The sequence below is a fragment of the Nannospalax galili genome, unplaced genomic scaffold, assembly GCF_000622305.1.
Source record: "Nannospalax galili isolate Female #2095 unplaced genomic scaffold, S.galili_v1.0 scaffold1176, whole genome shotgun sequence".
Lineage (NCBI taxonomy): Eukaryota > Metazoa > Chordata > Mammalia > Rodentia > Spalacidae > Nannospalax > Nannospalax galili.
The window spans coordinates 1,602,872-1,628,502 of NW_008338883.1; the positions used below are offsets into that span (position 1 = coordinate 1,602,872).

At 44.4% G+C, this 25,631-nt stretch overlaps 1 protein-coding gene and 1 non-coding gene across 2 annotated transcripts in view; both read left to right on the plus strand.

The window, feature by feature from the left end:
• The first annotated feature begins 1,508 nt into the window (after positions 1-1,508).
• On the plus strand, positions 1,509-1,640 carry LOC115070449. Its single transcript, XR_003849602.1, has one exon. It is a non-coding gene; the product is annotated as a small nucleolar RNA SNORA71 (small nucleolar RNA).
• Positions 1,641-20,340: 18,700 nt separating this feature from the next.
• Positions 20,341-25,631, plus strand: part of Susd5 (sushi domain containing 5) — a 66,746-nt gene continuing 61,455 nt past the window's right edge. The window contains exon 1 of the mRNA XM_008833432.3: positions 20,341-20,659. Coding sequence (XP_008831654.1) covers positions 20,581-20,659 — 79 coding nt within the window. The 5' untranslated portion in view covers positions 20,341-20,580. The remainder of the gene's footprint in view (positions 20,660-25,631) is intronic.

Here is a 25,631-nt window from a genome sequence, read left to right on the forward strand (position 1 = left end):
GCCAGAAGAGGGCATTGGATCCCCTGTAGCTGGAGTTACAGGTGGTTGTGAGCTGCTCAGTGTGGGTCCTGGGGATCAAACTCAGTTTGATGCAATAGCGGAAAATGCTCTTAACCTCTGAGTCATCTCTCCAGCCACACTCTGCCCTATTTTTAGGGCACTATAGATTGAATCCAAGGCCTCGCACAATGCCAGGCAAATGCTCTACCACTAAATTACATTTCTAGCTCTTTTCATATTTTATTTAATTTGAAATCCTCTTGCCTCACATTGTCTGAGTGTTGGACATATAGGCATACACTACTATGCCCAGCCTCAGAGCAAAATATTTTGAATATAAATAATGGGACTCTGGAGTGGACAATTAATTCTTCATTTATAAGTATCCTCATCTTGGAATGCTTCAGAGTGGTGAGTGTACTTACAGCTATGGTGGGCAGCTAAGGGAAATGGAAGCCCAAAAAGATGGAAGAATTTTGGGATGAGAGCAAGAAGACAGGAGCTCGGTAAGGGGAAAACCCAGGAAATATGTTCAAGAAAAATGGTGAAGTTGAAGTGGGTAAGGTACCTGCTACTTAGGAGCGATGTCATAGTTAGCTTCAGTTGTCAACTTGATACAAACTAGAATCACTTGGGAAGAAGGAACTTCGAGGCATTTCTTCCATCAGATTAGCCCATGGGCATGTCTATGAGGGATTGTCTTGATTGCTAATTGATGCAGGAAGGGCCCAGCTCACTGTGAGTGGTGCCATCCCTAGGCAGGTGGGCCTGGGTTGTGTAGGAAAGCTAGCTGAGACTAAGCCTGAAAGCAAGCCCCTAAGTAGTGCACCTCTGTCACCTCTGCTTCAGTTCCTGCCTCCAGATTCTTCTTTGAGTTCCTGCTTTGGTGTCCCTTCATGATGGACTGTAAAGTGCTTTGGTTGTTGTATTTCATCACAGCAACAGAAAAGCAAATTAGAACACTTGAGTACCTGAATTTGATCCCTGGATCACAAAACAGCTTCCAAAATTGTCCTCTGACCTCCACAGGTGCACCCCACCCCACATTACACATACACATCACACACAATAGTGATAATAAAAATAACATAAATAAAAAATAAAATGGGCTAAATGATCCAAAAAAGACTATTCCAAATAGGGAAATATAATAGCTTCAACTTTAGCAATTATCTAACAATATTCATTCACCACTTTTGAAATATTGGATGGAAACAAAGAAAAAATGAATCCCACATTTGGGTTAATGCTAGGGTGGAGAAAAGGAGACCACAGCTTTCTGGAGACCCAGAAATCGGGGGCAGGAATTAGAAACCAGAAGTGACCCTGAGAACTGAAATAAATGCCTCAGAAGTTTTCAGAAAACTTTGGGTGAATTGTGGACTTTTTGTGGAACTTGATGAATAATTGGGTTACATATTGATCTTGTGGGACAAGATGACTTAATTTGGTAAAATGCAAATAATAGGGTTAGTGAGATGGCTCAGTGGGTAAAAGTTCTTGCCCTGCCCTGTATTCGAAAGTGATTGTGGGCTGCCTGTGCCCTGGTCATTGATACTGCAGGGAGAGGATATGGAAAGCCTTTCCCTGTGTTTGGAGGGTCTACTCCTGTCCTTGACAAGCCTTATTTTTTTTTTAAAAAAAAAAGCTCTTGCCCCAAAAACCCGACGACCTGAGTTTGATCCCTGGGACCCCCATGGTAGAAGGAGAGTACCAATTCTTGCAAATTGTTCTCTGGCATTCATAGGCACACTATAGCACTTACCCCACACATATCACACACACACACACACACACACACACACCGATAATAATAAAAATAAGTAAAAGAAAAAAATTTAAAGAAAATACTGTAACTTGGAGGTGTTTCAAAGATTGAGTAGATACTGCTGATAATGGTCACTAACCTTCCATAAAATCATGTAGGACTGAGGGTTCTGTCATGATGGTTGATCACAAGGATGATGATGAGAGAAACACTGACATCAATAATGTTTTTCTTTCTTTCTTTTTTTTTTCTTTTTGAGATAGGGTCTCCCTACAGCTCCAGCTGGCCTGGAACTTGTTATGTAGACCAGGCTGGCCTCGAACTCACAGAGGTCCACCTGCCTCTGCCTCCCAAGTCCTGGGACTAAAGGCATGCACCAACACACCCAGCTATCAATAATGTTTTTCAAGATAAAGGGTGCATGCATGTAGACATTCAAACAAAGCAGCAGCGTGGTTGCCAAGAGAATGCTTAACCTCAGAATGCTTTTAGATGGATGTATTTAATTGTCTAGAACTATTTATGGTAAATGAACCTGAAGTCTACGGATTTATGTGTCTTGGATCCTTGGAAATATCATGTAAGTTTTAAAACCATCTAAGTGAACTAGGCATGGTGGTGCATGTCTTTAATCCCAGCACTCAGGATGCAGAGGCAGGCAGATCTTTGTGAGATAGAGGCCAGCTTGGTCTACATAGTGAGTTCCTAGCCAAAACATTTAAGTGGAGATGTCTCTTGATTCAGGTGGCTCTTAGTGTATAAGGGCCCTCCTATGAAGGGATCTTAGGAATAGCTTAGTAGGGTCTCTTGAGAATATCCCCTTTTACAATTTCCTTCCTTCCTTCATTCCTTCCTTCCTTCCTCCCTTCCTTCCTTCCTCCTTCCTTCTTCCTTCCTTCCTTCCTTCCTTCCTCTCCTTCCTCCCTCCTTTCTCCTTCCTTTCCTTCTCCCTCCTCCCCTCTCTCCTTCCTTTTCCTTCCTCCTTCCTTCCTTTTTCTGTCCTTCTTTGCTTCCTTCCCTTTCTCTCTCCTTCCTTCCTCTTCTTTTCCTTCCCTTTTCCCCTTCCCCTTCCCCTTCCCTTCCCTGTGCTGGGAATCAAACCTAAGACCTCACAAGTACTTGGCAAATGCTCTCAACAGAGTTATAGCCCCAGATTCTTTTGACAATTTCTTTGTCAGATGGAGGAAAGGCAGAACAGATGGACTGGCTCAGGAAAGAAGCCGACACATAATCACACTTCAAGAATGAGCTTTATTGGGATAAAGGGCTTTGAGACCATGGGAGCCATTAGTTGGGCCTTGAGGCATGAGAGCATTAAAAAGGAACAGTACTTTATGTCAGAGACAATGTGATGGGGCCTTAAAGGAAAGAAGAGGTGTCCCTTTAAAACTCAGAGAGGAGCTTCATTAAGAGGGCTAGCTTAGGAGCTGGAGAGAGGGCTCGTTCGTTAAGAATGTTTACTGTTCTTGCGGAGGACACAAGTTCAGTTCCCAGCACCTCCATACAGCTCATAATCACCTGCATCTCCAGTTCCAGGGAATCCTGTGCCCTTTTCTGACTTCTATGAGCTCCTGCTGCATGTAGTACAAATAAACTCACATAGACACACACACACACACACACACACACACACACACACACACACATAAAAATAATAGATCGCTGGGCATGGTGGCGCACGCCTTTAATCCCAGCACTTGGGAGGCAGAGGCAGGTGGATCTCTGTGAGTTCGAGGCCAGCCTGGTCTACATAAAAAAAAAAAAAAAAGATCAATGAATTTTTTTTTAAAGAAAGATATCTTAAAATAAGAGACATAGCCTTCATGAACAGGATGATGGGAAGAGAACTGAACAAAGGAAAATATCTGATGTTTACATATATTTTCAGGGGGTGTCAGGAAGTTCCACACTGAGTGACTTAGTCTGAGATAGCCTACATGACAAAGAGCCCAGAAGAGTCACATACTGGGTAGGACCATAAATTAGGACCTGTAAAAACCACAGCACAGAATAGCTTCTTAGAGAGAGAGAGAGAGAGAGAGAGAGAGCCCTGAGGGATGGGGTGGGTTTGGCCTGACTTCTTCAGGCTGTGGGCTCTGTCCTCTTAGACTGATGCTTCATGAAGAAGCAGGCCCATGCTCTAATAGTCTTCCTCCAACTTGTAGACTCTGCAAACACCCCTCTTGCTAGGTGCAAGTAACTCGTGGTAGCCTGGTGGCCTTCCCATCTGTTTTGCTGAGGTGAGGTAAAGTTCAAGGCCCCAGGTCTAGCTTGGCCCCAGGAGACTCCCTTGGTAGTCTCCAGCTTCATGCTTGGGTGCCTTCCTGACCTACCTCTTGGGAATGGTGCTTTTAGTGCTCCCTGGGAAGCCTCGAGGTGTGATGCAAACTACACGGACTCATGCTTCAGAGTTGTTGACTACTTTACTGTTTCATCTTATCCTTTTTTTTTTTTTTTTTTTTTTTGGTCCTTTTGAGACAGGATCTCCCTGTAGCCCCAGCTGGCCTGGAATTGAACTCACTATGTAGACCAGGCTGGCCTCGAACTCAGAGATCCTCCTGTCTCTGCCTCCCAAGTGCTGGAATTAAAGGCATGCACCACCACGCTCAGCTCTAAGGTTATTCTTTTTTAAGATTTATATTTATTTGTCTGTGTGTGTGTGTGTGTGTGTCTGTGTGTGTGTGTGTGTGTCTGTGCATGTGTCTACCATATGGGTGCAGGTGCCTGCAGCACCAGAAGAGGGCATTGGATCCCCTGGAGCTGGAGTTACATGTGGCTATGAGCACCTGGACATGGGTGCTGAGAATCGAACTCAGATCCTCTAAAAGAGTAGCAAGGACTCAACTGCTAAGCCATCTCTCTAGCCCCATTGCCTCGGGTTCTAAGGATGGCTGAGCACCTGATACCCGATGCTAAACAGATGAGACTGACAGCAGTTTATTAGTTGAAGATGCCACACACTGTGCTGGGCCACCCAGGGGCTGCATTAGAAAGCAAATTATGCTGAAGGAGGAGAGGCTGTGAGAGGCAGGCTTTGTAGTCACAGGAGGGTGGGGTGATGCCTGGTTCCAGTGGGAGGGTGTGGTTGGCTTGTTTGAATAATTTCCTAGTCTGGCAGAGAACTGAAGTCTGCTACTCAGGGATAAACAGGAACTGTGCTTGGTCTTCATGATAAGGAGAGATATTTGGGTGGGAAATCGCATCCTCGGGAAGCACAGTGGGATGGAGTCTGAGGTGAAACCACTGGAGGCACCATATGTCTTGATTCTGGGAAAATAATTTAAGCACTATATCTTGTATCCTTGTTTGTGAGGTAGAGATGATGAAGATGATGATAAAATCTATAAAGTTCTTGCTACTGTTAAATTCAGGGTCCTAGAACACTACAAACAAAACACAGTGAAGTTATTGATTAAGCTTCGGTTTGTGATTCTTTTTCTTCATTACTTGGGTGACAATCAGGAAAGAAAGTAATCTGGTGAAATCTCATGGTAAACTCATCGATGACAGACCTTCTGACAAACAAACCCATGATATTACTGGCAAAAAAATGCGTCACCTTAGAGTGCTTTCAGCAGGACGCCTGGTTGTCTAGGACTAATTATGGTAAATCAATCTATTACCTATGGATTTATGTGGCATGGATCCTTGGAAATATCTAAGCTTTAAAATTATTTATTTGTTTATTTTTATGTGTATGAGTGTTTTGCCTGCATGTATGTAAGTACAACCATGTCATACAATGCCGACAGAGGCAAGAAGAGGGTATTGGGTCCCCAGAACTAGAGTCACACACTTTTGTCAGCTGCCACATGGGTGCTGGGAGCTGAACCCCAGGTCTCTGCAAGAGCAGTCATTGCTCTTAACGGATGAACCATCTCTCCAGCCTTCATGTGTGGGGTTTTTTTTTTTTTTTTGGTTTTTTTGAGACAGGGTCTCCCTATAGCCCCAGCTGTCCTGGAACTTGCTATGTAGACCAGGCTGGCCTTGAACTCACAGAGATCCCGAGTGCTGGGATTAAAGGCGTGCACCACCACCCCCAGCTCATGTGTGTTTTAAAAGCATCTAAATATAAAATATGATGTCTCATGATTTCAGTGGCTGTGCTGTGTGGAGATGTTGTCCCAGGTCACTTCCCTCAGGGACCTCAAATGTTCGTGGGGACAGTGGATCATCTATAAGTTGCTAACTAAAGAAACAGGAAAAATAAGAGACAAAAAATTCCCTCATAAACAATAACCTTACTGTACTCATGCAGATAAGATGCTGCATTCAAGAACAAAGCTGGGTGTAGGGGTGTGAACCTGTTGTCTGAGCTCATCTGGGAGCTAGAAGTAGAAGGATCATTTAAGCCCAGAAGTTTCAAAGCAGCCTGACTTTGTCTTTTAAAAGAATGTAGATGAGTGAATGAGGTTTTGTCTTAAAAGTAATAATTTAGGGCATGATGTTTCAAGACAAAAAAAGAAAAGGGAATAGTAGGAGATGGGCATGGTGGTACACACCTATAATCCTAGCACTCAGGAAGTTAGCCTGGAGGATGACAAGTCTGAGGCCATCCTGGGCTACACAGCAAGATCCTGTCTCTTAAAGCAAAGCGCACAAGGAGGGGCGTTCAGAGTACAGAAAAGGATTTCAGAAACCAAAACATAATGGAAACGAAAGGCTCAACAGATGGGTTAGAAAATCGTGTTGGGAAGATTTCCCAGAGAAGACAGCAGAATGACAAAGAGATAGAAAATAAGTGGGGGGGGAGGAATTATAGAACTATGTGGAAAACGCAACGTTAAAAAAAAAAACCTAGAAATCTGGGCATTACTATTCTGGCGTATGTTAGTTCTGCTCTCAGTATTCATTTATTTCATCTTTTATTTTTTGGTTATTTTAAGACAGTCTCTCTGTACCCCTGGCTGGCCTGGAACTTGCTATATAGATCAGGCTAGCCTCAATCTCACAGAAATCTACCTATTTCTGCCTCCTGAGCGCTGGGATTAGAGGCGTATGCTACCACACCTGGCTATATTCACTTATTTTTAATTTTAAAGTTATGTGGGGGGGGCAAGAGAGCAAGGGATTAAGTTCGCATAGTCAAGGTTGGCTGCTAGCATCACTAGTTGTTGAACCATCTTGCTGATCCTCAATATTTGTTTAAAGCAATAAAAAATTTGGATCAAACATGAAACTGGGTAGGATGCTAAGATCCTGTCCATAGATGAGGGATGGGAGCCAGGATGTCTGGTCATTAAATGCTTTCCTTCATGCTTACTAGAGCAAAACCCAGAAGAATTTGGAAAAATAGTATTTGCTTCTCTTCAAATTTATCAGGCATCAGTTCTGAATGAAGAAAGAGAACTTTAAGTATATTGTCATTACTAAAATACTCAACATGCTCTCTGGTACCTGTTATGTAGCTATTAACTCAGTAAATACATACTTTTGTGTTAGATAGCTTCACTTGTCACCTTGACACACCTGTGTAGAGGGAACATCAATTGAGGAATTTCCTCCATTGGATTGGCCTGTGGCCATGTCTGTGGAGCATTTTCTTGATTGTTGAGTGATGTGGGTGGGTCCAGTCCATTGTGGGTTGGTACTACCCCTGGCCAGGTGGTCTTGAGCTGTATAAGAAAGCAGACTGAGCACAAGCTAGGGGAGCAAGTCAGTAAGCAGCATTCTTCCATGGTTTCTGCTTCAGTTCCTCTCCGGTTTCCTGCCTTGAGTTCCTGTCTTGAATTCCCTCAATGACCGACTATGCTGTAAGGAAAATAATCCTTTTCCTCCCCAAGTTGGTTTTGGTCAGTGTTTTTATCACAGTGATAGAAAGTAACTAGAACAGCTTTCTTCTAACTCATCAGATGCAGCTTGCCTTAGCTAGCAAGGACTCGTTTGTCACTGTGTCTCAAGGCTGTAGCTACAAAGTGATAACCATGCATTGATTCATCTCACGTGTTGATGAATGAAAAGAAGACACAGTGCTTTGGAGATTTTGAAAAGCAGTTCATAGCAAAAGGGAGTTCTGCCTCACCCAGGCTGCAGTGCAAACAGCCTTCCCCACTTGGGCTTTCTGATGGTTGCTTTAATTATTAACTTGGCACAACCTAGAATCATCTGGAAGGGAGTCTCAATGAGGGATTGTCTACATTGGGTTGGCCTGTGGGGGATTGCCTTAATTAAGTTAATTGATGTAGGAAGACCCAGTCCACTGTGGGCAGCACCACTCCCTAGGCAGTGGGTTCTCAACTGTGTGAGTGGAGAAACTGAGTTGAACACAAGCAAACAAATCAATGAGCATGTGTATCGTATTCATTTTGCTCTCCCCTTGACTGCTGATATGATGTGACTGGCTACTTGAAGTTCCTGCCTTAATCTGCCCACAGTGACAGGCTGTAGCTTGGAAGTGCAGCCGAAATAAACCCCTTTCTCTTTTATGCTGCTTTTTGTTGGAGTATTTTATTGCAGCAACAGAAAGGAAACTGAAATCACCTTAACAGGGTTAATAAATGCTCCATGCTGGTGTGGGTTTTCTCAATGACTCTCACAGCAACTCTGTGAGACAAACCTGTGGGTGTGACTATGGGGGATTATCGTCATTAAGTTAATTGATCTGGGAAGAATCAGCCCACTGTGCATGGCAAGTCCTTGGGTAGGGGTCCTGAACTGTGTGAGAGTGGAGAAATCCAGCCGAGCAAGTACACAAGTGGGGTGCACTCATGTCTCTCTGCTCTTGACTGTGGATATATGATGTGGCCAGCTGGCTCAGGCTCTTGACTTACCCACAGCGATGGGCCATAGCCTGGAATTGTGAACTAAAATGAACCCTTTTTCTCTTAAGTTGATTTTGTCTGAGTATTTTATCACAGCAACAGAAATGAAACTGAAACAGGCCTTGTGTTATAAGAGGCATAATACTTTAAGTGTCTGTGGCAGATAGCAAAGCCTCGTGGAACAGTTGGGCCACCCAAATAAAACAGCGTGCTCACTCCCAGAGCTTTCAAGCTCACTCAGTGATTCTCTACTGGATTAGCACTTCCCGCTTTCTGTTGGACCTCAGAAGAAACCACTGAACCTCAAGACAAGTGAGCATGAGGCCTTTGCTGGTTTCAAGAATGGGATATTTTGAATCATAAAGCAGAATGCCATGCTGTCTTCTGAGCATGATAAAACATTGCACAATTTTTAAAAATTTATTTCTATTTTGTGTGTGAGTGTTATGCCTACTTGTGTGTAAGTACATCCGTGTCATGCAGTGCTTTTGGAAGACAAAAGAGGGCATTGGATTTCCCTGGAACTGGAGTTACAAAATGTTGTTAGCTTCCACGTGGGTGCTGGGGTTTGAACCTGGGTCTTCTGCAAGAGCAGCCAGTGCTCTTAACCACTGAGCCATTTCCTAGCCACAACATTGCACTCTTAAACTCTTACCAGATGTGGTAACCTGCACAAAACCTACACAAGATTGGACCTGCCAACATTTTGACATAGATGGGCAAGGGGCTCATGAGACTCCACTCCACGCTGAGAAGTTGTTGACAGTTAATGGTTTCTCAGGGAGGGGAAGACATTTTCTCTAGTGGTGCAGCCATTGGTAAAATGCCCATGCTCCTGTAAATAATCAGCTGTGCTCCTGTAAACACCCTAATGAAACTCATTAGCCCGCCCCCACACACACAGACATGAAGGCAGAATGGGGACTTCGTTTGGAAGAAGCATGGGATCCATGAGCGTGGGACAGGATAATGGGGGGGTGAACATCATCAAAATGTATCATATACATATATTAAAATGTCATAACCTGTTATGAATAATTAACATATGCTAATAAAACACAACAAATTAAACATTTATTAAAAATAAAAGCAGCACGAGTTCACTACTAAATGGAAATAATATTCCTCCTCTTAATAGAGGAGGAATAACACAAGGCCTGCTCTGCACTGAGCCATCCATGATGCAGAACCAGTCCTCTTCACTCTGGTGTGGCACTAAGCAACAGTAGTGGCACGAAATGACGCAATTCCACTTGCATGAGGTACCTAGAGCTGTAAAATTCACAGAAGCAGAAGGCAGAACAGTGGTTATGGGGTGAAGAGAAAAGGAAATAGAGAATTATTGTCTTTTGACAACTTTTTTAGGTTTTTGTTGTTGTTGTTGTTCGGAAAATGGAACCCAGTGCTTGGCATATGCTAAACATATGCTCTATTACTGGGCTACATCCCCAGCCCAAGAGTCAGTGTTTAAGGAGTATAGAGTTTCAGTTTGGGATAATAAAAGTCTGGAAGCCAGGTGTGGTGGTACACTCCTGTAGTCCCAGCACTTGGGAGGCAGAGGCAGGCAGATCTCTGTGAGTTTGAGGCCAGCCTGGTCTACATAGTGAGTTCCAGGCCAGGTGGGGCTACAGGGAGACCCTGTTTCAAAAAAAACACAAAATAAATAAGTAAATAAAGTAAAAAATTAAAAAAAGGTCTGGAGAGTACTGATGGGATGGTTATGCAGCCAGTGTGAATCTGCTTCATGTCCCTGGACTGTATACCTAAAATGTTTGAAGTAGGAAGTCTTATGTATATCTTACCACCCAAAAAATTTAAATTAAAAAATAATTGTAGCTGGGCGTGGTGGTGCGCGCCTTTAATCCAAGCACTTGAGAGGCAGAGGCAGGAGGATTTCTGTGAGTTTGAGGCCAGCCTGGTCTACATAGTGAGTAGAACAGTGAGTTCCAGGCCAGCTGGGGCTACAGGGAGATCCTGTCTCCAAAAGAAAAAGAGTAGGTAAAGTGAATAAATGTAGAACAATAATGAATTCGATGGCTCAGTTGGTAAAGTGCTTGCTGTATAAGCATGGGTACCTGAGGTCAGATCCACATATAAAAATCTGGCCTGGTAACATATGCCTATAATCCTAACATGGGGAGGTGGAGATAGAAAGATCCCTGGAGTTTGCTGCTTTTGGTGAATCAGGGAGCGTCAGGTTCAATGAGAGATTCTCTCTCAAAAAAACACAGTGGCAAATGATAGAGGAAGACACTAAAGTCGACCTCTGGCCACCACATGTGCATAGTCACAAAAGAAAAGAAAGCAGAGAAGGGAAGAAAGAAAAGAGAAAGGAAAGTAAAACCTGAGCTGTGTGTGGTGTCATAGGCTCCTGTGGTGGTTTTAATGAAAAATGTCCCTCCTAGACTCAAGCATTCAAACACTCGATCAATTGGTGGTGATGTTTGGGAGGTCATGGGACCTTTAAGAGGTGTGGCCTTACTGGAGGAAGCTGGTCACTGGAGGAGGGCTTTGGGAGGTCTAGCCTCATTTCCAGTTTCACTTTCCCTGCTTCCTGAGTGTTTAAAGAGGTGAGTGCTCAACTTTCTGCTCCACCTGCCTCTGCCACCATGTCTCCCCACCATGATGGACTTTGAGCCCTCTGAAACTGTAAGCCCAAATAAGCTTTTCCTTTTTAAAGTTGGCCTGGTTATGGTGCTTTATCACAGCAGCAGAAAAGTAACTAGATACAACTTGTAATCCCCGTATTTGGGAGGCAGAGTCAGGAGGACTGCTGCAAATTCAAGGCCAGCCTGAGCTATGTAGCAAGAAACGGACTCCAAACAAACAACAAAAGAAAATTCAGTCAAAGAGCTTTGCTTTTTTCAGGGAAGGAGAAATGACCTCATGTAAAAATCTTTACTGATTTTTGGATAATGCCTAAGGGTTGGTCAGCAACTTGAAAAGCTCAAGATTGTTAGTGAGGCCTTTTGGCATGGACATAGCCTGTGAAAACTTATGTAGCCCATGAGAGACCCTCTATGGAGAGGTACTCTTGTCAGCATTGGTTTCTCCAGTTGTATCACTGTGTCTCTAATGAAATCATGTATATAGGAGCCTTAGTGGCAGGATGGGGACTCTGGAGTGCAGAGTCTCCTCAGACTGGATTCAAATACCCCACTGCTGAGTGTCCAGTCTACCAACAGCAGAAGGCACTGTGAGTCCCCATAGAACATTATTTCCTAGCTGGCCTCTGTGTTGTTGACCACATAGGTTGTGTCTGTCCTTATTGGAAGAGGTTCTCAGTCTAGATGTGATTTTGTTTCCTTGCCTGCCCTGCATCTGTTGACACAGCGTATGAGTATTTGCAGTACTGGGAATTGAACTTGGTACATTGCACATGCCAGGTAGGCACTCTACCCCTGAGCTACATTCCCAGCCTTGACATGGCATATTAGTTACTTTTCTTGTTGCTGGGACAATATACCTGACAGAAGCAACCTAGGGGAGGAAGTACTCATTTTAGCTTAGAGTTGCATGGTAGGGCAACATGGTATTAATTACGGTGGTGGAAGCAGCTCCTGTCTGTGGCAGGGAGTTTAAAAGGCACCTTGCTCATGACTCAGCAGTCAACCAGGATGCAGAGACGTATCCTGGAACTGCGGCTATCTACAAGCCACTAGCCTACAGCCCTGCACATGTCAGCTGGGTCCCATAACCAAAAGGTTCCACAACCTCACTCCAAAAAAGTATGGACCAAGTGTTCAAACACATGAACCTGTGGGAGACATTTTATATTCAAGCCTTAACATGCAGCATCACATATTACTTTATATGTAACCAAGAAACTGACTGCAGGTACAGTGAGGCTATAATGGACTTCAGCCCATGAGCTTTACCCAGAAGAAGGTGGCTTGGTAGAAATGTGAAGTCAGGTCTGGAGAGATAGCTCAGTGGTTAAGAGCACTTGCTGCTCTTTCAGAGGACCTGAGTTTGGTTCCCAACACCCACACCAGGCAGCTCATAACCTCCTGTAACTCCAACTCCAGGGAATCTGATGCCTTTTTCTGGCCTTTGCAGGTACCAGCACACACTTGGGCATTTACATACAAAGAAATATACACATAAGTAAATTTTGGGGGGGGGGATTCTTTTTGAGACAGGGTCTCCCTGTAGCCCCAGCTGTCCTGGAACTCGGCATAAGTAAATTTTTAAAGAAGAACAGTGAAGTCAGGGGCCTGGGAAGATGACTGTCAGTAAAGTGCTTGCCTCACAAGTGTGAAGACCTGAGTTTGGATTACCAGAACTCAGGTAAAAAGCTGGGCATGGTGGCCCATGCCTATAATCCCAGTGATGGCAAGATGAAAGGTCAAGACAGGTGGATAACCAGAAGCCCGAGGGCCACCTAGCCTGGGCTATGAGGCAAAATTCCAGGCCAGTGAGAGACTTTATCTCAAACAAGGGTGGGAGTCACCTGAGAACACCAGAGATTGTCCTCTGACCTCCACATGCACCTGTACCCCTCTCCACAAATGTGCATATACATACATCCTGATGCTCACACATGCAAAATAGGAAGGAAGGAAGGAGGGAGGGAGGGAGGGAGGAAGGAAGGAAGGAAGGAAGGAAGGAAGGAAGGAAGGAAGGAAGGAAGGAAGGATAAAATCACACGATACCAGTGGGAAGACAACACCCCAAAAGTCTGGGGCACTGACTAAGAATGCAGTACCCTTGGACCAGCAGCCAATACGTGGTGTGATATCTCCTGTAGGCAGAATACACTGGTCTAAGACATGGTGTGACTGTTCTACAATAGCACATACTCACCTGTCAAAGCTTTTCATCATATGCCCACAGCTTTCCAACCAGTTCTCTGGAGGTGTGAGTGGCCAAGTGAGAAATGGTCCTGCCAGTAAGCACACAGGATAAGGTCGCCCATCAGAAGCCTGGAATGCTTCTGGAAATTTTTTATCCATATGTTGAAGAACCAATAGGCAAAAAATAAGATGGCTCTACCAGCTTGGGAGATTGGTCTGATTTCCAAGAGGTGACTGTATCCAGAGCTCAGCGGACTCCCCCACATAGCAACAATGGCCATTGAGAAACCACGGTGAACTAATGAAGGTCGATCTTTTGTAGTAACAAAATTTTAGGTCTCTTTCATCAGTTAAACAACAGGGTTGGGCAAGATGGCTCAGCAGGTAAAGGTACTTGCTGCCAAGCCTGATTTTGATTCCAGGAATGCGAAAGGGAGAGAACTGACTCATACAAGTTGTGCCCTGACCTCGACACACAAACTGTGGTAAGCACGGGTGCAAACACACAATGGATAAGTAAATAAATAATTTTTAAAAAGGAGCAATCCAGAAATGATGGTGCATGCTTGCAATTCCAGCACTTGAGAGGTAGAATCTAACTATTACAACTTAGCAAATTAGAGGCCAACCTGAGATATGTGAAGCCCTGATTCAGGAACACCAAAACCAGGGCTGGAGAGATGGCTCAATGGGTAAAAGCATCATGTAAGCCTGGAGACTTGAGTTTGATCCCTGGAACCATGTAAAGGTGGAAGGAGAGAAATGACTCCAAAAGTGACCTGTATATGGATGCCTTAGCACATACATCTACACATGTATGTACATCATGCACTCTTGCATATAATGACAACAACAATAATGTATGTTTTTTTGTCTTTTTGAGACAGGGTCTCCCTGTTAGCCCCAGCTGGCCTGGAACTCACTGTGTAGACCAGGCTGGTCTTGAACTCACAAAGGTCTACCTGCCTCTGCCTCCCAAGTGCTGGGATCAAAGGTGTGCACTATCAAGCCCGGCAATATTACTATTGCCGGGCTGGAACTGGAGTTAAGGATGGTTTGTAACTGCCATGTGGGTGCTGGGAATTGAACCTGGGTCCTCTGCAAGAGCAGTCAGTGCTCTAAACCACTGAGCCATCTCTCCAGCCCCTATTTTTGGCCTTTTTGAGACAGGTTCTCCCTGTAGCCCCAGCTGGCCTGGAACTCATTATGTAGACCAAATGCTGGGATCAAAGGCGTGCATACCACGCCCAGCTAAGAAATCTTTATTTTAAAAAAAAAAATATATTTTTGCTATTTTTATTTTATGTGTGTGAGTGTATTGCCTGCATGTATATAAGTGCACCAGTGTTGTATGATGCCGATGGAGGTCAGAAAAGGGCATCTGATCCAGTGGAACTGGAGTTACGGAAGGTTGTGAGCTGGCATGTGGGTTCTGGAAACCCAAACGGAGTCCTCTACAAGAGCAGCCAGTATTAACCTCCAAGCCATCTTTCCAGCCCCTAAAAAGAAATCTTAAAAGAAGAAAAGTAACTAATATAGCTCTGTGGGAATTAGATTGAGTTGATGTCATTTCTCTGTCATAGACTACAGGACTCACATGACCTTGTCTTTCTGTCATTCTGCTTTAATTATCTTTATCCAAACGAAAGAGGCTAGGGCACTGGGCTGCTACTTTCTATTTTCCTCTCCAGGTCTGGCCACTCTTCTCTGCTCAGCTTTGTACCCTGGAAGAGGACAGCCATGGCCCCTGTACCTCTTCCTCTGCCCTCCAGCTTTCAAACAGTTAGGCTAACAGGAGGCATCAGGAGGAATCAGGGGCAGGAGGAGTTGAGGTATTTCATCTACACTCTCTCCATCAACTTGGTAGCAGTGCTTTGTTCCTCTACTTATGGCTATTGTCCTTTCTGGTGACTTCCTCCATGGACCTGGTGAACGTGCACTTGCCTGTGAGGATAAGTGGAGAGGCCAGAGTGCAATATCAGGTGCCCCATTCTATCACTCTCCATCTTATTCATTTTTATTTTATGTATGTGAATGTTTTGTATGCATGTATGTAAGTGTACCACATGTGTGCACTGCCCCCAGAGGCCAGAAGAGGGCGTCAGATCCCCTAGAACTGGAGTGAAGGACAGTTGTTAGACACTGTAGATGCTGGGAACCCAACCTGGGTCCTCTACAAGAGCAGCCAGTGTTCTTAACTACTGAGCCATCCTTATTTTTGGAGACAGGGTCTCTCATTGAACCCAAAGCTCTTCTAGTCAGCTAGACTGGCTGGCCAATGAGTCCCCCAAAGATCTGCCTGTCTCCACCCCCAGTGCTGAGATCACAGGCTTGTAAGTGCTGGGGACCTGAACTCAGCTCCCAAGCTGGCACTTTACCCACTGAGTCATCTTCCTGCTCCATGGCTCTGGTTCTTGCTGGGCTTAGTAACACCCCAACCTCCCCTGACCTCTGCAAAATGCAGAATGGTAATACCTTCCCACAGTCGCTGGATCGTACCCTCTACCCTACCCCAACCCCACAGCTTCAGCCTCTCTTCCCAGCTCTTTTAACACTGTCCACATCTCAGTGTGTGGTCCTTTCATTAAGCTTTCTTCTAATTAAATTTTTCTTCTTCAGGGAAATAACTGAATTTATTATGTTTAAAGTATTTATTATTGAATCAAGTAATTATTGAATAAAGATTCAGTAAACACATACATTTCAAGTGTTTAGATGAGTGGGGTTTGACAATGCCCACTCTTATGTGATCATCATGGTCATCCTGATGTGGAACATACTTCAGGCTTCTCTCATGCTCAGGGACAACTATGATGTGAACTGCTCTTTCCTGACTTTTCTTAGGCCAGCATGAACAAACATCTGTTCACCCTAGGTAGGGTGTTGATGACAGACCAAAGAAACAATTCTCTCCCAGTGGGTTTATTTGGGCTACTGCCTGGGGTGTGGGTCTCTCAGAGGCATCACTGAGAAACCCACCTCAGTGTGGGGGATGACTCACAAAAGCTGAATTTCTGGAGCTCCCTACACAACTTAGAGACAACTCCACAGAAGAACCTTATCTCCCCTAGCCAGTGTTTACTCTTTATGTCACCGTGAGAAGGGATCTTGTGAATCTTGCAACATTCTGCGCTTCATGAAGTCTTTGTTTCTGAAGCTTAGAGCTTCCTAAGCCTGGTAAGTTTCATTAGCTTCCTGAATCTTTAAAAAATATTTTTTTATGGGGCTGGAGAGATGGCTCAGCAGTTAAGAGCACTGACTGCTCTTGCAGAGGACCCAGGTTCGATTCCCAGCACCCACATGGCAGTTACAAACCATTTTTAACTCCAGTTCCAGGGGAATCCAAAGCCCTCTTCTGACCCCCATGGCATTGCACAACATGGGTGCACTCACATACATGCAGGCAATACATTCATACACATAAAATAATAAAATATTAAATAAAATATTTTTTAAATATTTATTTTTATTTTATGTATATGAGTGTTTTGCCCACATGCATATTAGTGTGCCTGTGCATACAATGCCCACAGAGGCCAGAAGTGGACATCTGATCTCCTGGAACTTGGCGTTATGGATGGTTGTTAGCCACTATGTAGGTGATGGGAACTGAATCTGGGTCCCCTTCAAGAGCATCCAGTGCTCCTAACCTGAATCATCTCTCCAGCCCCAGCTTCCCAAAACTTAGGAGTTTCCTTCCTCTGCCTGGAGAGAATGTTTTTATTTGGGGGAAACAAGATACCCAATACTACAGTTATTCTCACCGTGTTCTTCCCTTCCAAACTTCATATAAATGGAATCCTATAATATGAACCCCTTTACATTAAGCTTCTTTTACTCAGTATTGGTTTTTATCTTCTAATTTTTAAAAACGTTTATTTCCTATATGATTTGAATGAGAAATGCCCCCCTATGGGTTCATGTATTTGAGCACTTGATCCCCAGTTGGTGACATTTGGGGAGGTTATGGAACTTTCTGGAGGTGCAGCCTTTCAGGAGGAAGTGTGTCACTGGGGCAGTTTGAAAGTTTAAAACATCATCCCACTTCCAGTTCTCACTCTGTGTAGGACTGAGGTGTGATCTCTCAGCTCTCTGCTCCTGCCACTCTTTGCCAGTATCACAGACTTCTAGTCTTCTGGAACCGTAAGCCAAAATAAAATCTCTTTCTTACAATGCTCTGGTCATGGTAGTTGTTGTTTTTTGAGACAGGGTTTTCCTGTAGCCCCAGCTGGCCTAGAACTCCCTATGTAGACCAGGCTGGCCTCAATCTCACAGAGATCTGCCTATCTCTGTCTCCTGAGTTCTGGGATTAAAAGCATGCAACACCACACCTGGCCCTGGTCATCGTACATTATCACAGCAACAGAAAAGTAATGAATACAGTTGAGTATGTGTGGGGAGGCTTGTGCCACAGAACATGTATAGATGTCAGAGAAAAACTTGTGGGAGTCAGTTCTCTCTCATATCTTTGTGTGGGTTCTGGTGATCAAGCTCAAGTCATCAGGCTTGTAAGCAAGCCTTTGCCTTCTGAGCCATCCTGCCCACCCATGGGTTGTTTTTTCTTTTTTAAATACAGACTTACATTGCTCTTGTAGCTGAGGATGACATTAGGCTTCGGTCCTTGATTCTCTGGCCTCAATCTCACAGAGATCTGCCTATCTCTGTCTCCTGAGTTCTGGGATTAAAAGCATGCAACACCACACCTGGCCCTGGTCATCGTACATTATCACAGCAACAGAAAAGTAATGAATACAGTTGAGTATGTGTGGGGAGGCTTGTGCCACAGAACATGTATAGATGTCAGAGAAAAACTTGTGGGAGTCAGTTCTCTCTCATATCTTTGTGTGGGTTCTGGTGATCAAGCTCAAGTCATCAGGCTTGTAAGCAAGCCTTTGCCTTCTGAGCCATCCTGCCCACCCATGGGTTGTTTTTTCTTTTTTAAATACAGACTTACATTGCTCTTGTAGCTGAGGATGACATTAGGCTTCGGTCCTTGATTCTCTTGCCTCTACCTCTTTTGTAAGAAAAAAATTATTATTTTATGTGTATTATGTATATTATTTCATGTGTATTATATGTATCTTATGTGTCACTTCTTGAGTGGTATGCATTGTATGAACCCATCACAGTTTGCTTTTCTGGTCATCCTTTGATGTTATCTGAGTCATTTCTAGTTTCTGATTATTGTGCACAAAGTGACTACAAAGATTTTTATGTAAATCTTTTGGTGGATGTTTTTGATTCCTTTGGATATGTATCAGGGAAGATTTCTGGGACATACGGCAAGTATATGTTTATGTGAGACAGCTGAACGGATTTCTCACGTGCTTGTACAAATTATACCTTTAGAATATCCCATTTCCCCAGAGTAGGACAGGCTGAGACAGGTCTGCATAAAGATAATGTTTAAAATGCCATTAGGATTAGGTAGTCGGGTTCAAAATGACTGTTCTACAAATGCTAATAGGCACAGCCAGTGACTGGGTCTCTTGGCAGCTCCTGCAGGTACTTCTGGACCCTTCCTCCATGTTCAGCACTAAGCAAGCTTTCAATGTCTCCTCCAGTCCAGACTTGTGAAGTTTCACTCCTTGGACTGCCTTGCCGGGAAACTTCTAGACAGAGAGTAGCTAAGTCAATTCCTTTATACTTACATGTGAATGATGGTCTAACCTCACTACACGAACACTCTCAAGCACCCATGCTTTAAAAGTGAAGCTTTGACACCTAAAGGAATTAATCACTACTAGTAGCTTTGGAATAGAGAAGATACCTTTTCAACATACTTCAGAAGTTATGTGAAGTTTGGCAAGATGGCTCAGTGGGTAAAGGCGCTTGCTTCCAAGTCTGATTTACTTTCTTTTCACAGTAGCAGCTGGGACTTGAACCCACATGTGGCAATACTACAGGTATCATTTTTCAGTTCACATTATATATGTAGCTGGTCTGGAACTCACAATCCTCCTGCCTCCACCTCCCAAGTACTGAGATCAGACATATGCCACCACTGAAAGTAAATTCTTCTCATATCCTAGTTCACTAACTAGACACAAGTATATGTCTATTTTAGTACCAAATACTGTTCAACGTTTAATATTTGGCTTATTTAAGCAGGAGGATTTATTTAAAGAACAAATTATGGCCTCATTGGGGTCTAGGACAGGGGCAGGTATGTTGTGGGCACTTAATATTTACTGACTAGTACATTAATATGGAAGTGATTTGCAAACTGTGGAGTGTCACAGGTGTACCAGTTCTAACATGCTATTTATTTACTTTGATTAATTGATTGATTGACTGATTGCTATTTAGCTCATGCTGGACTGGAACTGACAGCAATCCTACTGCCTCAGCCTCCCAAGTGCTAAATTATAAGGACATGAGTCACCAAGTCAGACAACAAGGTTGATCTTTAATATTCTGCAGAGACAGGACCTGGTGGTCTTCAGTTCCTGGAACGGACGACGTCATTGAGGCACTTAAAGAGTGTAGCTTTTCAGATTAGCCAGGCCCTCAGGAGGTCACAAAGATCTGACTCTGAGGCCACCCCATCCAAAGTCTTGGTGGTGTTGAGAGACGCTAGGGTGTGCTAGAAAACGTCCTTGAATGCCTCCACCTGCCCAAGGGCTGGAATTACAAGCAATCGTTTCCATGCCCGGTTTGGTGCAGTGCTGGGGAATCGAACCCGGGGCTTCGTGCATGCTAGGCCAGCACTCAACCAACTGAGCCAGATACAGCCTCAAGATGGCCTTTTCCTAGTGGGAAGAAGCATCTCGCCATCCTTTGCTTCCCTTCTTCTAAAAGGAAAAATCAGTTGCTCGTCTCTGCAACAGCGCCAAGTCAAGCAAGACTCCTGGGGTTGGGTGGGGGTGGGGGGTCAACAGGCAGAGACTTCAGGCCGGGCGTTGAGATGGTTCTCCTCTTCGAGGTACCCACCCAGGGGGCTCCCGGCGGCTGGCTGGCCGCTCTCCCCGCCTCCTGGGCCCTGGCCCTCCGCCCCAGCCTCCCCTTTTGGCACTGGGGCTTCCAGGTGCCCGGCGCGAAGGCGGAGCCGACAGCAGCCGCCTCCGCGGCGCCACCGAGACCCCCGGGAGTTCGGCGGGTCCCAGCGCTCAGGCTGCATCCCTGCATCCCCGCATCCCCAGCCGCGGCTCCAGCATCCCGGATCTCAGCGATCCCCGCGATCCTCTCTCGCGTGGGGCGTGGGGCCCGAGACTCTCCAGCACAGTGCAAGCAGGCGGCCGCGGACGCCACAACCATGACCGCCGGGCCCCCAGCGCTCTGGGCGGCTGCGCTGCTCCTGCTGGGTCTGCCGCGCCTCCCGGTGCGGGCGGATGGTGAGTGTATGGAGCGGGAGGGGCAGGGTAGGGGTGGGAGGCAGCCGGGTCCCCGAGCCGGAGGCGACCTGGGCGGGAGGATGCTTCTTGGAACCGGCCACCCTGCGATCCAGCATCACTGTCCCGGTCTGGGGCTTGGACCTTTTCACTTCCCTACGCTGTCCCTGCCTGCTTTCCCAACGTCTTCATGAGGGATCTTTAAAATGAAGTCACGTCTAGGCGGCCCTAGAGCTTCCTCCACTGGAATTAATTTTCTGCCATCCCTCCGTTTCTCAACGTCTATTAAATGGGTGCCCGACCCCAAGGCTGGTAAGGTTAGAAAACTTTCCGGTGGTCCAGGAAGGTCAGAAAGATAAATGGGAAGGGATTCATCCACTGGGCAAACGGGGGCTCACCGAGACCTGGGTAGAGGAAACAGCTCTTGCAGAGGCGCTCAGAATGTCAGGGAACATGGGTCAGCAAGCAAGCAAACAACTGGGCAAGCGCCACACTGCAAAGTAGGGATGAGTGTCTTGGGATGTGAGATGGAAAAATAGGTAGTCATTATAGAAATCTCTGAGAATTGACCTATTTTGTTTTTTGAACCCAAATTTGGCTTTTCAATTTTTAAAAAAGCATTTATTTATTATTATTTACTTTCTATGTGTTTATTTACTTTGTTTTTTGAACCAGAATTGGCTTGGCTTTAGATTTTCTTTAACGTGTGTGTGTGTGTGTGTGTGTGTGTGTGTGTGTGTGTGTATCTTGATCAGCTTGCTCATGAGTTGGTCAGAGGACAACTCAAGGGATTCTTTCCTTCCAACCTGTGGGGCAGTCAGGTAGTCAGGCTTGGCAGTAAGCACCTTTTAACACTTGAGCCATCCAACCTACCCCTGAATTCGGCTTTTAATACACATCTCTTAAATTAGCAGGATCAGGGCTCTGTATCAATTCCATTTTGAAAAGCTAATTCAGCTGTGTTTTGCTGTTGGCACAAAACCTCTGAATGAGGAGCGGGAGGATCTGAAGGAAGGAAGTGTAGAGAAAGCCAGTTGTCCTTACCAGAAGCCTGTTCCACTAGGTCCACACTTAGGACAACCAAGAGTGTTAAAGGAGAAAAGCCCCAAGCTGATTTAGGGTGCTTTGCAGTGTTTTGAATGCCTTTTTAAAAAATCTGGCAAACCGGGGGGTGGGGGGTGGGGGGCGGGAGGTGTGAAAATAGAAAATCAGGCACAAAGAAACTGGCGGTTGAGGAAAAAGTGGGGAAGGCAAAGATGTCGGTGAGCAGGCACGTACTGCCTCAGACTTCGTTCTGTGCTTTGTTCTAAGTGGAGGGTCTGTGAAGTCTGTGGAATTAAGGCTCAGTGTCTGACTTATCCATGACTTCAGAGTTTAGTGATAACATTTTTAACTTTAAAGGTAGTTAGTGACTGCTCCTCATTAATCCCCCAATTAATTTATTTGATCAAATTCCAGTCTTTGTACAATGTAAGCTATCTACCACCAAGCTGTAGTCTCAGCCCCAATTTTTTAAAAATCTAGATATGATTCACATAAAATTTACCATTTAAAATATTTAACTGAGGCATTTAAATATACATATATACATATATGCATCTAATTCTAGAACATTCCATCACTGCCACGTGAAACCCCATACCTATTTGCAGTCCGTCCACTGGTAATGCTTTAGTAGTTTTGGCCTGCTTGTTGAGTTATGAAAATAAAACTGATTTTAAAGAATGCAAGTAGAATGAATTGAAGCGTGCACTAACTTTTGAACAATGTATACTTTTGTACCAATCTTAATTCCTTTTAAAGAAATCTCTTTGCAACCCATGAAGTGTTATAGAGTTTCACCCCATCATGAATGCCATGTGGATAAAGATCAAAGTTTTGTGCCTATCTGGCTTGATGTGGGGCATAGAAATTGGAAAGCAGCAATGTCATTGGGTAAAGACAAACTGAGGTCAACACCCAATTGTGTGTCTCTTCATCACCTCTTCCCTCCCTTTTCTTCTCTCCAGTTCACCTATGGAGAATTATAAGAACACTGCGTTGTAAGCTGAGCTCGAACTTCTCTAAGAGAGACACAGCAGAACTCTAAGTTGTGTTACAAAAGAGTTTTTTGCTAGGTCTAGGCTTACTACCTCCTCCACATGTAGCAATCTGTATGCTGCTGCATGATGGGAGGAGGAAGAAGAATGTTCAGCAAAACTGTGATTCATTATAGATATTTGAAGAGACAGATTTGGACAAATGATTCTTTAAATTAATAAATAAAAAAAGTTCAAATGAAGAACATTTAGTTTATATTTGACTAATTAGCCATGTATCTTTTATATGAAGGAGACCAGCTACTACATTTACACTTTTTTGGTTTTGGGGGGTGTGTGTGTACAGATGGCACATGTGCATACATATATGTGGAAGATCTCAAGTGTCTTCTTCAGTCCTGTTTTTTTGAGACAGAGTCTTTCAATGAAACTGGAGTTACAAGCATGTCTCCATGTCCCTAGCCCAGCCATGGGGTTGTATAGCTGCACCCAGCTTTTGTTGCTGTGTGATGATGATGATGATGATGTGGGCATGCATGCCAGTGTGTATATGGAGGTCAGAGGACAATTTTGTGGAGTTGGTTCTCTCCTTCCACATTTATGTGGGTTCTGAGCATTAAACTCAGGTCATCAGACTTCCATGGCAAGCACCTTTAATCATTGAGCCACCTTGCCTGCCCCAGCTTTTTGTTTTTAATGTGGGTGCTGGGGATTGAGCACAAGTCCTTGTGCTAGAGTGGCAAGAACTTTACCAACTGAGTCATCTCCCCAGACCTTACTTTTACTTTTGAATTGGAAAAAACTTCATATTAATTACATGTAAATGAACAGTTTGGGTCAGGAGTACAGGAAAAAATAATTCATTCAGTGTTTACTGAGTAACTATTGTATACCAGGCACTGCCCTTGCTGATGAAGACAGAATGATGAAGAGAAATGGGCCCTTTTATCAGGAAACTTAAAAACCCTAGGAGGAGGGGCTGGACAGATGACTCAGTAGTTAAGAGCACTAACTGCACTTGCAGAGGACTTGGGTTTGGTTCTCAGCACCTACATGGCAGCTAACAACTATCTGTGACTCCAGTTCCAGGGGATCCAACACTGTCTTCTCACCTCTGTGGGCATCACATGCACATACATTCAGGCAGAACACTCATAACACATAAAAACAAAACAAAAAACAAAACCCAGGAGGAGAGCTCATGAAGCAAATAATTAGATGAATGAAATGTGAAATTTTGCCAGGCATGGTGATGCATGCCTTTAATCCCAGCACTCAGGAAGCAGATCTCTATGAATTCCAGGACAGCTTGGTCTACAAAGTGAGTTCCAGGCCAGCTAAGACTACATAGTGAGATCTGTCTTAAAGCAACAACAAAAAAGTGAAATTGCAACTTTGGTCATTGCTGATATTAAAGGACAGAAGAATTACTAGACTATGGGGCTGCAGAGATGGCTCAGTGGTTAAGAGCACTGGCTGTTCTTACTGAGGATCCAGATTCGGTTCCCAGCACCCACATAGCAGCTCACATCTGCCTGTAACTCCAGTTTCACGGAATCCAACTCCTTCTTGGGCCTCTGTAGACACATGTGGCATACACTCACACAGACACAGACACCTACATTAAAAGAAATATATATCTTTTTAGCTGGGCGTGATGACGCATGTCCTTAATCCCAGCACTTGTGAGGGAGTGGCAGGTGGATCTTTGTGAATTCGAGGCCAGCCTAGTCTACATAGTGAGTTCCAGGCCAGCTGGGCTACAGGGAGACCCTGTCTCAAAAAGATAAATAAATAAATATATATACATATCTTTTTTAAAGTTATGAAAAAAGAATAACTAAGCAAAAGAAAGAAAAGGATGACCCAGGAGAACTTAGTTGAAAAAAAACTGTGAGCAGTGGGAAGACTGGAACAGGAGAGACTGAGTGGCTGCAGGAGAGAGTATGGGGCAGAGTGGTTTGGGCTGGGCATGGTAGCATTTACCTGAAATTCAGGTTCTCAGGAGGTGAAGGTAGGAGGCTCATGAGTTTGAGGCCAGTCTAGACTCTAGAGTAAGATCCTATCTCAAAAATTGAGCAAAGTGGCTTGATGATGCTGGAGAAGTCAACAGCTCACTATAATAGCTGTTGGATGGTTTGAGCTGTTGGATGGAAGCTGTTGGATGGTTCAAGCAGTAGAATGACTAGTCAGATCTGCACTTTGAAAGAGATCGCCCTGATGTTACCTAGGGAAGTGGACGTGATCAGGCAAGATTAGATGTAGAGACCAGGTAAGATAGATTTCATGTGTCTGGGTGCAAGATGTGGGAGGATGGACTAAAGGGGAAAGATGTTGATGGAAGAGAAAATTGTCCTCTATCAGGGTGGCCACAAGTGGATGAAACCCAAGGGAACAACCTTACCCAGAGAAAAGAAGGGTGAAATTGAGCCTGGAGGAAGGACAAGTTTAACATGATTGCATCTGATCTGAAAGGTGTTGGCCCACAGTTTACACTTGACAGATGCTGGTAGTATGTTGTTTCCTCAATGAATGGAAAACTGGTTTCCTCTTGTCTAAAAGGGTTTGGGATTCTATAAAATGAGCCTTTCTTTCTTTCTTTCTTTCTTTCTTTCTTTCTTTCTTTCTTTCTTTCTTTCTTTCTTTTTCTTGTTTGCTTGTTTGTTTTGGTTTTTTTGAGACAGGGTCTCCCTCTAGCCCCAGCTAACCAGGAACTCACTATAGAGCAGGCTAGCCTCCATTTCATAGAGATCTGCCTGCCTCTGCCTCCTGAGCACCAAGATTAAAGACTTATGCCACCACACCCAGCTGTTTTATTTTCTTGTTTGTTTGCTTGCTTTGACAGTGGAATCGCTTGAGGGCCGGGGGCGTTCTTTTTCTTGAGACAGGATCTCCCTGTAGCCCCAGCTGGCGTGGAACTATGTAGACCAGGCTGG